The sequence below is a fragment of the Pteronotus mesoamericanus genome, unplaced genomic scaffold, assembly GCF_021234165.1.
Source record: "Pteronotus mesoamericanus isolate MK-2021 breed Mesoamerican mustached bat unplaced genomic scaffold, CSHL_Meso_final contig_20, whole genome shotgun sequence".
Lineage (NCBI taxonomy): Eukaryota > Metazoa > Chordata > Mammalia > Chiroptera > Mormoopidae > Pteronotus > Pteronotus mesoamericanus.
The window spans coordinates 93,754,423-93,770,853 of NW_026555085.1; the positions used below are offsets into that span (position 1 = coordinate 93,754,423).

At 35.6% G+C, this 16,431-nt stretch overlaps 1 protein-coding gene across 6 annotated transcripts in view; it reads left to right on the plus strand.

The window, feature by feature from the left end:
- Positions 1-16,431, plus strand: part of TAB2 (TGF-beta activated kinase 1 (MAP3K7) binding protein 2) — a 73,016-nt gene that overhangs the window by 28,829 nt on the left and 27,756 nt on the right. For 2 of the 6 annotated variants that reach the window (XM_054570091.1, XM_054570095.1), the window contains one exon: positions 10,945-11,135. In XM_054570091.1, the coding sequence (XP_054426066.1) occupies positions 11,034-11,135 (102 nt within the window). In that variant the 5' untranslated portion in view covers positions 10,945-11,033. Of the gene's footprint in view, positions 1-1,469; positions 1,585-2,922; positions 3,084-7,638; positions 7,776-10,944; positions 11,136-16,431 lie in introns of those variants that run through there. The other 4 variants (XM_054570093.1, XM_054570092.1, XM_054570094.1 and 1 more) reach the window with 4 other exon arrangements.

The following is a 16,431-nucleotide window of genomic DNA, read 5'->3' on the forward strand; positions in this document are numbered from 1 at the left end:
AAATGAAAATTTTTTTGAACATAAGCAACTGTGCTTTTATTAATTTTAATATTTCAGCATCCATTATAGTATTAAGCAGTAGTCACTCAGCAAGTTTATTAAGATATATATGCACATAATACATATGAAAATAATACATTAGAAAGTTATTTTCTAAAGATGTTAATTAGGTGATCACTTTCATATAGTTTACAGTTCAAAGTTCATATTTCTTTAGGGAAGCCCTTCTAGATTTATGGATAAGTATTATAGGGTGAGATTCTGGTTCTTTTTTTAATTGTTATACAATTAAAAATATTAAATATTCTCTAAGAGTATAATTGTTTGGAGAAATATGAAACAGGTTTATATATAATAAATCTGCTGAGAGAGGAGTTTCTGTACAGTTCTGAGGTTATTCTTGACCATCTAACAAAAGTTTCATTTACTATAACTATAATAAGACTAGTAGCCATCTATACAATCGTTAGATTTGAAGAACTGGCACATACTTAAGAAAATTATTGCATTGTACATATTGTATTTTAGAGATTTGGTTCAGTCTAATATTTTTTCCTTTCTATTTAATTTATTAGGAGTGACAATATTGTTTTACCAGTTTTAACTTTGCTTATCTTGAATTCTCTTTAATTTCTTTTTAAGATTCTGAGTACCATTATAGTAATGAAATCTTTGCTTAAAAGTTTTCCTTTGCACATAAATTTTATTTTTGTTAGCAGGCTTAATGGTCTCATGATTTACCACAGTTGTCAAATTACCAATCAAGTGTATATAATGTAAGAATTGTCGATTTAGCTTTTTGTTAGTTATTAAAGGTTTTATTTAAGATATCAATAATCACTGTCCATTTACATTATATCTAACTCATGAACTTAATCGTCACACTCCCAGTGCCGTAACACACATTTAGCAGCTGGCCAGCAGTCCAGTCCAGGGAAAAGTCAGCTGAGGGCCATGACATTAGAAAGAAGAGGGGCAAAGTGTTATGAGAAAAACAAGGAAACCCTAGGTCCAAGAAGGGACTGAAACTGCATAGGGATCAGTTGGTGAAAATTCTCATAACTTTCTCTTCATCTCATATTAAAATTCCATTTTAGATTAATATTTTAACCAAATTATAATGCCCGTGTCATTAAGTTCATTGGTTCATAACAAATATTTATGGTTAATGTGAAATGAAAATTGGTTCTTTCAAGTGTTTTCATTATCTTTCTCCTTTTTTCCCTTTTTCCCCATAAATAGGAACTTATTGTCATAGTACATTTATATCACCTTCTTTTAAAGATAATATTTATGCAGGGGATGAATTACCAAGAAATTAAGTAAAGGGGGGGCGGGGCACTGAACAGTAACTTTTGTTTTTATCTTGAAGTCCTAATGTATTGGAAAATAATGAAATATGAATTAGAGAATACACAAAAAGGTAGTTATATAATATGTTTTGATGAATTATAACCATTCTGTCTTAGATTTATTGCACTTTTCTTGATCCTTAGAAAATGGTAGCACTCACCACAAAACCACAGTACGTAAATTGCCAAGTGTGGCTGACTTGCACATTCCTTTTAGAAGAACTTATTACTGGTAAGCCTTTTAACCATAAGAAATGGTCGACATTCATGAACTTAAGGCAGTGTATTAAATGAGAAAATTGGGAAGTTTTCTTTTTAAGGAGAGGTAATATGTATCATCATGTTACTTCAACTATTAAAGTTTATTAATTTTCTTTAGAAAGTAAATTATTATAGGGTTATAAAGTTGAGAAATCAACTGTTTGGTAACATAATTCTTTGTTCCCTTCAAGCTTATAAATAACACTAAATCTGAACATAATACGTAACTCAAAGTAAATAGCATTTAGATGACTGATTTGGTATGTTTCTGTTATTTTACTTTTGCAAATAACTGGTTAACTATTTAAAATGATTAAATATGACAGCTATTTTATGTGAAAGAAGGGTTATAATTATCTTATTTTTAATCTTAAATGGTGTTATTAGTATTTGAATTTTAGATTTCTAAATACATAGGTATAATTTTTATACTTGACCTTGTAGGAAAATAACTTGATATTACAGATTTTGGGGGGAAAGTTTGCTTTGCCTTCATAATGTTGTAACATCATGCTTTAAGAAATGTAATTCTAATAATTTGCTGTTAAAAATAACTTTGACATTTTTTCATGTTTAACATTTGTAAATTCTTTTAAAGTTAAAAAATGTGAAATATATCAAATATTACCTAAATGGCATTTGATGACATACTACATGACATATTATAATAATGTAAAAGGTGGTTAAAATAATATATATAATTAGGCAGGTGGTATGATTTTTTTTCTAGCTTAATCCTAAAATCTTTTTTTAACCAAAATGTTTCAAAACTTGCTTTACCTTAAAAAATTATAGCATCATTCCATTATTTTTTACTGCATACCAGTGCTTCTTTCTATGATGAAAATATTCTTTGAAGAATAACTCAACTGCAGTATGATAATGTCAGGCAACTCACAGAAGAGATACTTTATAGTTAGTGATAAGAAATTGTTAACAGCATATTGACAACCAAAGAGATAAGTTGAAAGATTCTGCCTTCCCATTAGATGTCCTGAGGAAGTTAGTGCTAATAGTCATTGAGGTCAGATGGTCATTGCATTATGGACGTTAAAATTCGACATAAGTATTGTATTTCTAAAATTACCGTGATTTGCAAATTGTGCACACAAAAAAAAAACCCATAGGATTTATGGGAAAAAATAGATTTCGGAGTACAACACTCAGAACTTCACTGGTGAACATTTAAAAAAGTTAGGAACCTTTAAAAACCACAGAAGTATAAATGTTAAGGGGTTAAAAAAATTATGTAAATAGTTATGCAGTGTTATACAATAAATGTTGTTCTTCTCTTTAAAAATGCCTGAAGTTTGCTTATGGAAGTGAATGTAGATGTGGCAGCTTATTATTGTGAAATGATCAAAGAACGATTTTCTGAAATCAGAAGGAAAAATTGTAACTCAAGGTGTGGTTGGGTGTAACAGACTGCACACAGGTGCTCTGAGCTGAGGTGGCTGGCAGATGTTTGAGGTATGTTTATATTTACATTTTGTGTATTCATATATAGATTGTTTCAAACAAGTATGGTTTCTGCATTCACCTAGTGTTTGCCACAGCAAAATTTACATTTAATTTTTTCCATCGCCATTTACTGCCCCATACCCTCTGCCACCTCAACCCCCCCTGCCCCAACGTGTACCACGCTGTTGTCCATGTTCAAGACAGCAAAATGTACTTAGTGCTCTAATTGTCCCCTAATATATCCATTGCATTGGAATAAATTTGCAGTTTCAAAATAGGTATTATAGCAACATTGACTTACAGCTGAGGGTAAGGAAAACACAGTAGTTTGGAGAGCTAGGTACCACTTTTTTTAGTAGTCTTTAAATCTAGATATATTCTGATGCATATTTAGAAATTTATTGCAACAAATATTTACTGAGCATCTACTAATTGCAATACACTTTCTAAGTATTTAGGATACAGGTGTGTACATGTTACTTTTGTCACTTTGGAACTAACATTAGTATAAAGGATTTATTGACAAGGGTTGGTTTTAAGAGGTAAAATTGGACATATGAGTGAAAGAGAAGTCTTGCAAGGAATCTGTTGGGCAACATGGCCTTTCTCAAATGTCTTAAATTACATACTTGTACAAGATAATTACCTAGGATCCTGTGAAACTCAAGATTCCAATATTCACAGAAAAGCTGATCATCTCTAATGATTACTGTAAAAATCACAATTAAATTTTAGGATGGCATATATGTTAAAGTGCAAGGACCGCCTTAAAATAGAAGACTTCATCCTCTTCATAAGCTAAAGGAGAATCCTAATGCAGTTGAAAAGGGAATTTTAGTACATCCTTTTTTTTCTTGATATTCAACATGAACTATATTTTTCTGTTAAAATAATTGTGTTCCAGTAAAACTCAGTCAGGTAAGAATGGGGCAAATATAAAATGATTATCAATATAGTTTTACATGATACTAAAACTTTAGCATTAGAATCTGTCAGAGCCTTCTGTACTAAAGGGCACTATGCACCTGCAGCCTTCATTAGCCCTTCTCAGCTTCTCCTGTAACTACTCCCCACCCCAAACCCCTTTTTCATAATCCCCCTTTTTCCTTCTGTCCCTCCTTTCTTCTTTTAGCCAGACAGATGACTATCTCCAGAATCCACCTAATATATGGTTGCCTTTCTTCATACTTTGACCTTCTTATTTAACTACGCATCATTCAAGACCACCCTCCATTCCCTCCCTCAGCCCAGACAGCCTTTTAAGCACCTAATGAGCAGTTTATATCATTTATCTGGCACTTAATTACAACCTAGTATTCTTTGGTTTTTCAGGCAGCTTTGTCCGAGTTTCCCAGTTACATAAGTTATTTGTCCATATACATGGAAAAGGAAAGCCTCAATGGTACAATCAACTCCTTCAACATTCTACAGCCAGAGTAGCATGCAGCCCTATTTGCTAAGGTTTTGTTCCTTTGCTTTGTGGAAATTCATGATATTTAGAATAATTATTACTTTCAGTATTTGTATTTTTGCTAGAAGCCATACAGGTGCAATACAATTAACTTTTACTGTGTTATCACTAATTCTTGAGATTCTTTGAGTTGTTTTTTCCATATTACAAAGAAATAATAGTATTACTACCTAACATTCATGTAAGCTATTTTATTTTTCGTGTGTCTACTATGTACTCTTTTATTATTTTACATATGTTTCTCATTTAATTCTTCTAATCATATGAGGTAGCTACTCTATCATCACCACTTTATAGGTGAGGAAACTGAGGCTCTAAGAAGTTAAATGATTTGCCCAAGAAGACACTCCAAGTAAGTGGCAGGTTAAATTCCATAAATAAATGAACATAAATTATAGAATCTAGAATTTATTCTTAATCAGCTATCATAGTTTCATAGTTTCAAATGCTATCTATAGTTTTTTATATATTACCTCATTTGATTGTCTTACTGATACAATTAATATAGACAACTAATAAAGAGATTGAAATATTTAGTGTTAGGGTATCTCTTTTTAACTATTAACATGCTCTTTTGCCAGAAAATTTTACAAACAAATGGCTAAAATGGAATACCATTCTTTTTTTTATTATTATTATTCTACTTTAGGAAATTCTACTCTTTAGCAAAATTTTAAGCCTGTCTCAGTGACATTTAGTGTTCATTAAATATTTTTATAAGATTTTAGTAGTAAAGACCAGTACTTTTACTCTCCCATTTAAATTATAAATCTAGGTAGATTATACAAGGTACATTATTAGTTACTACTTTATTGTAAAAGCTGGTTCTCCAGGAATTTAGCTTTACTCCATAGTTTACTTTGTATTGGTACCCACTGGTTAGGGGCAGTTAACATCAATTTTTGACATACTTCTCAATATCTCTCTAGTCATTTTGGGGGGGTTTTCTTTGTTTGTTTTTTAATATCTTCTTAAAGCAGTTTGTTTGCTAGAAACGAATGTCATCTAAATCTGTAAGTTACGTAGTAGAATAGTAGTGTTTTCCCTTTGCCCCCTCCTCTCCCTTTTCTCCCCATTTCCCCTGGGGTTAGAATTGCAGGATCTTTGTTGTTTGTTTTGTTGGACTTGATAGAAAACCAGCTTTTGGTCACATATGATTAATATTCTACAGAGGTTTTTTGTTTTGGGTGTTTCTTTTCATGAATAACACACAATTTCCTTTCCAAAATGCTAGTATGGGAGAGGACCTTGGGGGTACAGTCCGTCCCTCACGATAGACTAAGTGGCTAGGCTAACAGAATTTACAGGGGAAAAAAGGAATGTAAACACTGGATATGGATTTAAGCAGAAATTATGAAAGAAGTAATTGGTCATAGGAATAATGAAGAAGCATGATGTAGAGATAACAACTGTTATAAAGCTCCATCTTCATTTTCCACAATAGGAAATCCAAATAATGAGTAAAATTGAAAAAAAAAATCAAGAAATAACTCTATAATCATCATGTTTAGGAATGTGGAACAACAGCTCAGTGCTTACTTCTGCAGAAGAGGATAAGAGTGAGGAGGCATGATGCAGGGAATTTGCTGATTTCACCAATAAACTCTGTAGTACTATTTGACTTTTTAAGCTACGTTCATTTTCTTCTTTAATTTTATTTAAATTTTTTATTATAGGGTATGTCATGTTAAAATATTTCCTGAACAAAGAAGTTATTAAGATATTTGAAAAATCAATTTTTGTATATATATTGTTTTGTTGTTTGAGCTTGAGGGGGGTTAAAAATATTAATATTTCTCCTCCCTCCCTCAAAATTCTTCTGGCTGGGCTAATAATGAAATTAGCAGGCAGATTAACAGAAGAAAACCAAAGTTTTAATACATATGCATGGGAATTCACATAGACATGAAGATTTCCATGTAAGTTCCAAAGACAGTAAGGCAACACTGGGTATCTGAGACACTTTTGGATAAAGGAAAGAGGGGCGGTATTAGATTTCAGAAATGAGAATGAGCAATTCATTGAGGAAGAGGGGAACATACATGGCAGGCAAATTCTTGCTAGGTAACTCAAACAATGGGACATGAGGAAGCTAGACCAGCAGAGGCACATCCTAAGATCTCTTTCGTGAAGCAGGTTAATCTGTCTGAGCCTCTTGGGCAAGAAAGGGGGAAGGTCAAAAGTTTCCTCTAAGTCTCGTTTTTTAATAAACAACTTAAAATCCATACTACCAAAAGCAGCTTCAGGGTAGCAAAACTCGTGTCCCTTCAGGTTGTAAGGAATGTTTGCCTTTAGGGGAAAAATTAATGTGACTGTGTATAATGCTTTATACAGTATATAACCAAGAATATTTTCAAGTGTTCTTAAATTACATGGTAGGGTTATCTCATCTACATTCAAGTTTTTGATAAACTCCAACACCAAAGATGTCTTTCAGATGTTTATCTGCAGCCCAGACCTCTCCTGAGTTCCAGACCCATATATTCCAACTTCTTATGAAACCTCCATTTTAATGTTTTAAAGGCACATGGGGATGTAAAGTACAGCATAGGGAATATAATTAATAATATTATAATAATTGTATGGTGTCAGATGGATACTAGGCTTATTGGAGGGGATCATTTTATAAGTTATATAAATGTCTAATCACTATGTTATATGCCTGAAACTAAAATAATACTGAATTTCAACTGTAATTGAAAAAAATTCAGCCAAAAATAAATGAATGAATGTTACCTAGTCCCAACATGTTCAAAATGAAACTATAATCTACCCCTTAGTTTACAGTCTTAGACCTTTTCCAGTGTTCTCTAGTTTATATGTGGAACTACCACACAATTGATTAAATCAGAAATCAACCTTGATATACCTCCTTCTTTACCCCAATATCTAGTCCATCACCAAGTCCTATTAATTTTTACTTCCTAAATATCTCTTAAGTTTCTCCTTCTACTCAGTCTCCATTGCTGATTCTGCAATTACAAGCTATTACCATTTCCTATAGGTTAGGCTATAGCAGTAGTTTTCTAACTGGGCTTTTCACGTATTCTTTTGCCCTTTCCTCCATACGATTGCCATTCTCCATGTACGAGGTCTGTCCAGAAGAAGTCCAGCCATTGTTAATATAATGAGAACGGTTTGTGCAGCATCCATATAACCTGGCAACCAAGGAGAGTGGACTGCAGTACACACATGTGAACAAGATGACTTCACTGTACTCATCAGTAGAGGTGGTAGATGCCATTGAGTGAGCATGTGTATTGTGTGGCCATTGCATTCAAAATGACTGAGCAAGTAGAACAACAGATCTGCATTAAATTTTGCATTAAGCTTGAACATTCCGCCGCAGAAACTATTCGGGTGATTCAAAAGGCCATAGCTGGTGATTGGCACAGCCTCATAACGACAACACACCTGCTTATGCATCACATCTCATTTGAAATATCAAATCACCCAGGTGACTGGGGTGCCCCCATACTGCCCAGATTTGGTGCCCTGTGACTTCTGGCTTCTCCCCAAACTAAAATCACCCTTGAAAGGGAAGAGGTTTCAGATCATCGATGAAATTCAGGAAAATGCAACAGGGCAGCTGATGGTGACTGGGAGAACTATGTGAGGTTCCAAGGTGCCTACTTTCTTTGAAGGGGACTGAGGTGTTGTTGTCCTATGTACAATGTCTTTTGTATTTTGTATCATAGTAAATCTGTTTTTCATAGTACATGGCTGGATACCTTCTGGACAGACCTCATATATGTACTTTCATGTCACCTTCCCTGCTTCTGAGCTTAAATCCTTTGATGGCTTCCCATTACTTCGAAGATAAAACCTCCAAATTTTGATCCGCCTATAAGGCACTTCATGATTTGGACCCTACCTTTTTCCTGTTCTGTTCTATAGTTTTTCCTAATGTACCATGGCCCCTTTGAATCTTTGTTTTTGAATAATGAGAAAGATGAAAAAAATGACTGATAGCAACAAGATAACCTGAGATGGCAGGCATCAGATCTGGGAGCAGAAGGAGACAGAGGGAAGATAAAGTAGTAGGCAAGTTAAAATAGTTATCTAAGTTATGAACTAGTATTGATGTGCCTTTAATCCAAGAGTTCCTGTGACCTGGAGAGTAAGGGCATTATGAATGACAGATTTAGAGACAATTTCATTGTGTTCCTCTGTGCGCATTGATGTTTTTGGTTGGTTGTTTTGCTTGCTTGCTTACTCTCTTGTCTGTTTTATTTAACATGGCTTGGCTGAACTCAAATTACAGACTGAAATCTCAGTTTTGTTATTTTAGCCTTGCCTGGCTGCTTGGAATCACTCCCATATGTGTAGTTTGGGGATCAGAGATGTGTACAGATAGAATACGTAGAATTTGGTGATTCTCTTTTTTTCTTGTGACTTACTTCATTTTCAGCTGTTGTGGTTATGTCAGCATCTTTCCTTGGTTCATTAAGTGAGTAAAACTGCAGGTTTTCTGACTAGGTGTTACCTGCTTGAACCAACTAGGGCCTGTTCTCTGGCTGAAAGCCATTAAAAAATGGGGAAGTCACCCCATTCCATCTTCTAAGTACTAACTCCCTTCTCCCTACCCCTAGTACCACCACTACCACCTCATTGCTGTTTCTGCCTTGTGCCTTCAAGTAGTTGTTTTTAATACTTCGTCTATTGTTTCTAGTTGCTTTTAGTGAGAGTTGATCTAGTGGGAGCTACTTAGCCATAACAGGGAGTGGAGCTCCCAAATACATTTGTACATTTGAACAGTTTCCTCGTTTGTGTGCTTGACAGTCTTTATTAGAAAAGCAAGTGTGATGAGTTTCACAAAGAATTTTAGAAATTTCTATGTATGTTTTAATAATAGAATAAGTTGAAATTTATTTTCATTATGCATCCTCTTTTAAATGATAAAGATGGTCCTGAATTAAACTGAAAATGTATTTGCTTCTCCCTCAAATTGTGTATACATTTGCAAATCTAGGTCATGGAAATATGTTTTTGAAACAAAGTGATGTGAAGAAACCATGCAGTAAAACCATCATTCCATCAAAATGGTTGACCTAGATCCTAGGGAGATAGCAGTAAACTTCAAAGTTCTTGATCTTGTGGCGCTAGTATTGTGAGGATAGCTAGATAGATAGTAAGTAAAATGCTGTGAAGAAAAAGCAGAGTATAAGAATGTGATGGGGTAGACAAGTGTGGCATCATTTTAGATAGATTGGTTCAGGGAAGCTGTCTCTAAAGAAGTGACATTGGTCAGAGATCTTAACAGAGCGAGGGAAGGAGCCATGCAAGTAATCTGAGAGCAAGGTGTTCCAGGCACTCGGAATGAATGGCAAGTCATAAAGCCCTGAGGGAGGAATAAGATTGGCTTCTTTGAGAAATCAAAAAACCAAAGACTCAGCTCAGAACTGAGGGAAGAAGGAGCATGATAGGAGAGGAAGTTCGAGGGGTAGCAGTGAAGGAGTTGTAGGATTTTGAGCAGGGGGAATGATTGCTCTGATTTATTTTTTACAAAGAGCGTTCTGCTCAGTAGAGTAGGGGTGCAAGTGGACGAAACAGTGACAGCAGCAGGGAGCCTGCTTAGGAGACCTTTGTATGGATTATGACGGTAGCTTGGACAAAAGAGTAACACGGGATGGGGAAAGTAGTCCAATTCAGAATATTGTTTTTCAGATGACTTGATGGTGGATTGGGTATGGAACTTTAGAGAAGGAGCAACTGGAAGGATGATGGTATATGTACTAAGATGAGCAGCAGCCAGCTGGGGAAAGATTGGTTTAGATGGAGGGAAATTAAGAGATGGGGGTGGGGGGGGGGGCGGGTAGTGTCAAGCATTAGTATTGTTTAAATACTGATTTAATAGAAACATGGAATAAAATGCTTCTAAGCCCCTGAGAATGAATTGATTACACATTTAAGGATTAAGTATACCTGAAAATTAAGAGAAAAATATCAAACATATTGGGTTATAGATCGTTTTTTAAACAAAGCATGCAAAGTTATTTGTAGAACCAGACTTCTTTAGGATCCTAATTTTGTGTAGGGTGAGAATTACTCTCCTCAGGCCATCCTCTAATCATTAAGAGAAAAAATCAGTAAAGTCACTCTCCCCTTTTAAAAGAATGAAGAAAGACCCCCTTGACAGTAATTTCCTATTTAAATACCTTTGGCACAGCCATTATAAAGCATAAAAATACATAGGAATTAGACAATTTAAAGTTTGCCACCAGGAATTATAAACTGAAGAGACAGTATAAAGCATTATAGGACTAAGTAACATTTTTATAGTTTATATTAAATGCTAGGTACTAAAGCACAATACCCTTTTGTATAGAAATTTTAAATCCACAGCAATATTCATTCTGTAATCAGTTCTCATTAAAATTTTTTTTCTTTCTTTCACAGAAAATGCTTGGACAGAAGAGATGAGTACTGTTTCCACTAAGGCCTAGAATTGCCTACTGTACAAATAGTCCTGATCAGGCAATATACGAATGGCCCAAGGAAGCCACCAAATTGATTTTCAGGTTTTACATGACCTGCGACAAAAATTCCCTGAAGTACCTGAAGTTGTTGTATCCAGGTGCATGTTACAGGTCAGTGTTCAATGATTTCTGAATTTATTAATACAAACCTGGTATTTTTTTAAACATTGGAAGAAAACTTTTTCATCACCTTATTGACTTTAATGCACTATAATGAAAAGAGATGAGCTTTGGTGTCTGATAGTCATGTGGCCTTTAACAAGCTGTCCAGTCTCTACCCCATCTGTAATACCTACCTTGTAAAGTAGATGTAAGAATTAAACAAGATCCCAGTATAAAACATTGATACATGGTTTATACTTACTGTGAGCTTGCTTTACTTTTCCCCTCCTATTTTGCCAGGAGAATTCCAGATCTTCATGTGAAAGTGAGAAAATCATTAAATAGGAGTCAAGACTTTTGAGTTCTAATCCTAAATAGGCATCTCAAGCATATTTGGCAAGTACTATGCCTTCTTTGTACTTGAGTTTTCTTATCTGTAAAAATGAAGGAAATTGACTATACAAAGCCTAAGGTCCCAATTCTAAAAAGCGCGTTTTTACATTTTTAAATTTAATCTGTAAGTTTTCCAATTAATATTACTAAACAACTAATAAATTTTTGTATTTTTCTTAGTATGTACAATTTTAGAAATCCGTTAATTCTAAATATTTGATGATAGTTGCACCTTCTCATTTGATTAAACTGGAAGTCTTTCTATCAAAAACTATTTTTCAATTTGTTAAAATAGAGATATAAAAAAGTAATTTGGAGCTCAGACATGTTTACCCTTGACAAATTAAAGTTTGAAATTGTATGGAAATTTTAAAGACTCTATTTATACTTGCTATTAAGTGACTATATTTTGTTAACACCCTTACTCTCTTTTATATGTGCAGTTAATTGGTGTGAACCTGCCTTAACTCTAACCTGGATTTGGTCTCTCCCTTCTTCTCATTTCTGCCAAAGTCTTTCTAATCTAAATGCAGATTTTAACATATATTTACCTGCTTAAACCTCATTATTGTTCTCCATACCTTCAGAATAAAGTTGATACCTTGACTAAGTCTGTGATCTGCAATCCTGCCTTCTTCTGCAGCCCGTTCACTTCTTCCTCACTTGCCCGTTCCTTCTTCCTCAAACCCTATGCTGTAGTCATCCTCAACTGATTGGAATTCTCCCAACATTCCTGGCTCTTTATATAATATAGAGTTGAAAATGTTTTGAATTAATAATACTGTATTGCTAAAAGAGTAGATCTTAAGTATTCTCACCACCAAGAAAAAATAAATGTTGACTCTGTGAAGTGGTGGATATATTAATTAACTTGGTTGGTTAATTTCATGATATATACATATATGAAATCACTGCACTGTTGTTATCTAAAAAGAAAAACATTGTATAATCTGAATATGTACAATTTTTATTTGTCAATTATACCTCAGCAAAACTGGGAGGAAATAAAATTTAAAAATAATAAACAGGCTATGTTTTGGTGATAGACTTGAGTTCAAGTTTGACAGTTACTAGCAGTATTAATTTCTTTGATTCTCAATTTTCTCAGCTGCGCAATGGGAATAAAAAACTCTACAGAGAATTAAGTATGATAATGCAGATAAAGCAACTGGTAAGGTACCAGTTTCATAAAAAACACTCAGTAAACGTTAGCAGCCAGTACTAATAACAGTAATAATAATAGAAGACCCATAATAAATATTTGGTGAGTGAATCAATAGTCCACATTTGTCAATATAGGACTGTGAAAGAAAAACATAAAAGATGAGGGAAAGGTAATAACAATGGACTCAGAAGTCAAAGAAAGTATGGGGAGGAACAGAGATACTGGGGGGAAGGTATGTCCCCCAGGCCCCAGGTACCTAACTTTTCACATAGAATTTTGTGATAAAATAAGACTATGCTGAGAGTGTTCAGTGAGTCATAGGAAAATACTGTATGTTCTTCAATAAAATTTTATAAGACTTACTATAGAAAGAAATATCCAGAACACTTTCCTGACAGAACAGCCATAGAGATTTTGAAGTATCTTAACTGGGACTAAAACACAGACCTTTTGTAGAATTATTTAAAATATATTCAAAAAATAAAGAACTCAATGTACTCTTACAGTATGATCTTCAAGAGGTTGTATTAAGTTAAGAAAGCAAAACACATATCAGTATATATAAGTGAGAGCATAGATGATTTTGAATTTCCTTTGGGGACGCAATAATATCACCATTACTGTGTTAATCTGATTTTACAAAAACAAACCTTCCTACAACATGCTCCCCAATACCTAGTAATTACCAAAATGAACCCTGTTTGGCTTACCAGTCACCCATGAAGCAGACCATACTCATAATGTTAGTAATCATTTTGAGCATACAAGTAATGTGCTTTTTAGCTGATGTAACAAGAAATGCACCCCTTTTTCTCTAACTACCCACATCAATTCCGTGTGCTATCGATTCTCTAAAGTTGCTGTATTATCAGGTATAATTCATATTTTTAAAATTTATTGGTATTTGGTGATTAAATCTTAGAAGAATGTGAAAAATATAGCATAGTTGGCACTTTGGGGTTTTTTAACTGAATTTTTCACTATTCTTTAAATACAATTCAGTCTGTAAGTTTAGAATTGCTATTGCTTTTCAAAGTAATGCATTAAATAGTGTTCATTTGGTATTTGTAAAACTTAGTATTTAAGTATTATAGCCTTAGTTGGTACCTTCTCAGATGACTTCCACCTACTCTCTTTATCCATATTTCTGTTAAGAGACCTACCATTCTGTATTATATTTGTATATACATTAATCTCGTCCACCGGACTGTGCGATCCTTAAGAGCAGTGACTGCACTTCTTTCTAATTGCCTAGTGGGTTGAAGGAGTGAACAAGTAAGAGTTTGAGAAGGCTGATCACAATGTGTACTTACTTTGACTACTGTCTATAATCTCTGTGTCTGTATAAGAAGCTTGGGGAAGAATGAAAGAGGAACTGGAATTATGATTCAGGTTCTTTTGTAGCTTTGAAGAGAATATAAGTTTGTATATATACCCCAAAAAAGCAATGATTCTACCTTTTAAAAACTCACCCCACCCATTTCAATACACTTAAAAGGAACCCTCTACAGCTCCCCAGTAAAAGTAGTTAGGGCTTATTTAAGAAATAGCTGATTCCAGGTCTGGGGTAGGGAGTATACCAAGTGATCTGGACAGGTTGTCATACCATAAAGTAAGGAAGCTACGAAAGACTACTGGGTTCATGGCATACGTACACAGGAACCAACTTGAAGTTATTCCCACTAGCCTAAAGATAGGATATAATGACCACAGTCAGTTGACACAAATCAACATGTTAAAGAAATAGGAGTTTATAATGATACAAAAAATAAATCTTGGTCACCTTTGGAGGTCGCTAGGGTACCAATTCATTACTCAAAACCAGCAAAGAGAAAGAATTTATTTATCCTGCCTCTTCCGTGCAAAGACTAACCAAATAGTTGAAGAAAGCAAGTTCTTTGAGGAAGAATTAAAGCTACTGTATGAAGAAGGAATCATATAATTGGGATATCACCAATATCACCATTTTGCAACCCCTAATAAAATTAAGTTTATGAAGAGTGATCATCATTACCTCCTAAAAATCATTAGCTGGATCAAGCTGACATCAGAATCCACCAATCAGCTTCAAGATCACAAAAAGGCAGACATTGTTGTGCTTCCTTGTATGATGCAATAAGAAATAGACCCTAGAAAGGGGTCTTGACAAAAATTTGCACAAAACCTGCTCACACCTATAGAATTACAACTAAGAGTTTACAATGAAATACAGGGGATATTGACACCACAGGGTGCAGTCAACCAATCCAGATGGGAAATTCTATTAGACATATGGTCAAGTTTTTCAACACATGGCTTAGAAAACATTAAAAAGAAACATAAGAGGCATATCAACCAAATAATTGGACCTTGCCTAGGTCCTTAAAAGGGGCTTCTGGAGGCATCGGCGGAGCAGAGGGACCACATGGCCCCCAGCCTCACATTCTCCTGGCCCTCTCCAACCCGTGCAGCCTGGACCACAGTTGCCAGGTGGTGGGCGGTGGTGGTATTGGTTGTGCTCTTCTCCCTGGACGCAGGTAGGGAGACTACCGAAGCCCCTCCAGAGTCATGGGCCCAGGTATGGTTCTTCCACTTTTTGGTGAATGCTGCTAACTGTGCCAGCTTTATGGTTACCTGGCTACCTGCTGGTGCAGTACTTGAAGCAAAGAACTACCTGGGGACAGGCAGGGGCCTCTGCTTCCATCTGGTGAAAGCTTGTGTGTTTGGCAGCGAGCCCGAGGCCTCCAATGAGATCCCCCTGGCTTCACAGACAAAGCCAGCAGAGACCACTCCTACTTGACAGGCCCGGAAACCACTCTTACGTGCGGTGGGACTCCAGGTGCCAACCTGGGGAGTGCTGCAGGGAAGAGTGATGACCCGAAGCTATGGGGCCACAGCCATGTGGGCAGGTGCTGGCCAAGGCCTCTGAGGTGGTCCCTATCATACTGATGGGAAAGTTGGTATCTCCACGCAGCTAGGAACACTGGGAATACCTGACAGCCAGCCTCATCTCCATTGGGGTCAGCATGTTTCTGCTGTCCAGTGGACAGAGCCCCAAAGCATCCCGGCCACCATGCTCTCAGGCCTGATCCTGTTGGCAGGCTACATTGCCTTTGACAGCGTCACCTCAAACTAACAGGATGCCCTGTGCCTGTAAGATGTCCTCAGTGCAGATAATGTGTGGGGTCACCTTTTCTCCTGCTCCTTCACAGTGGGCTCCCTGCTAGAGCTGGGGGCCTCCCTGGAGGGGACCCGCTTCATGGGGAGACGCAGCGAGTTTGCTGCACGTGCCCTGCTGCGCTCCATCTGCTCCCGTCACAGCCAGCTCTCCCTCTTCTACAACATGGGACAGTTTGGGGCTGCAGTCTTCACCGTCGTCATAAAAAAAATTTTAAAAGGACATATGTAAGACAATCAGGAGACTATAAACTCTTTGGATATTAAATGATGCTAAGTATTGATTATTTTAAGGTATGATAATGACAATGTGGTGGTTTGGGTTTTTTTTCTTTTTTTAAGTCCTGATTATTTCAAGATACATACAAATGTATTTACAGATGAAAACAAAACATCCAAGACTTAAGCTAGCTTGGTGGGGAACGTAGCTGGGGCATACACACTGGATGAAAAAAGATTTGCCATATATCAATAGTGTTAAAGATGATAGATGAGGGACATAGGGGAATTTGTTATATTTACTCTATGTATTCTATTGTAGCCTTATAAAATCCTTTTAAGTTCTTTTATGTTTTGCTGGTAAGAAAACAA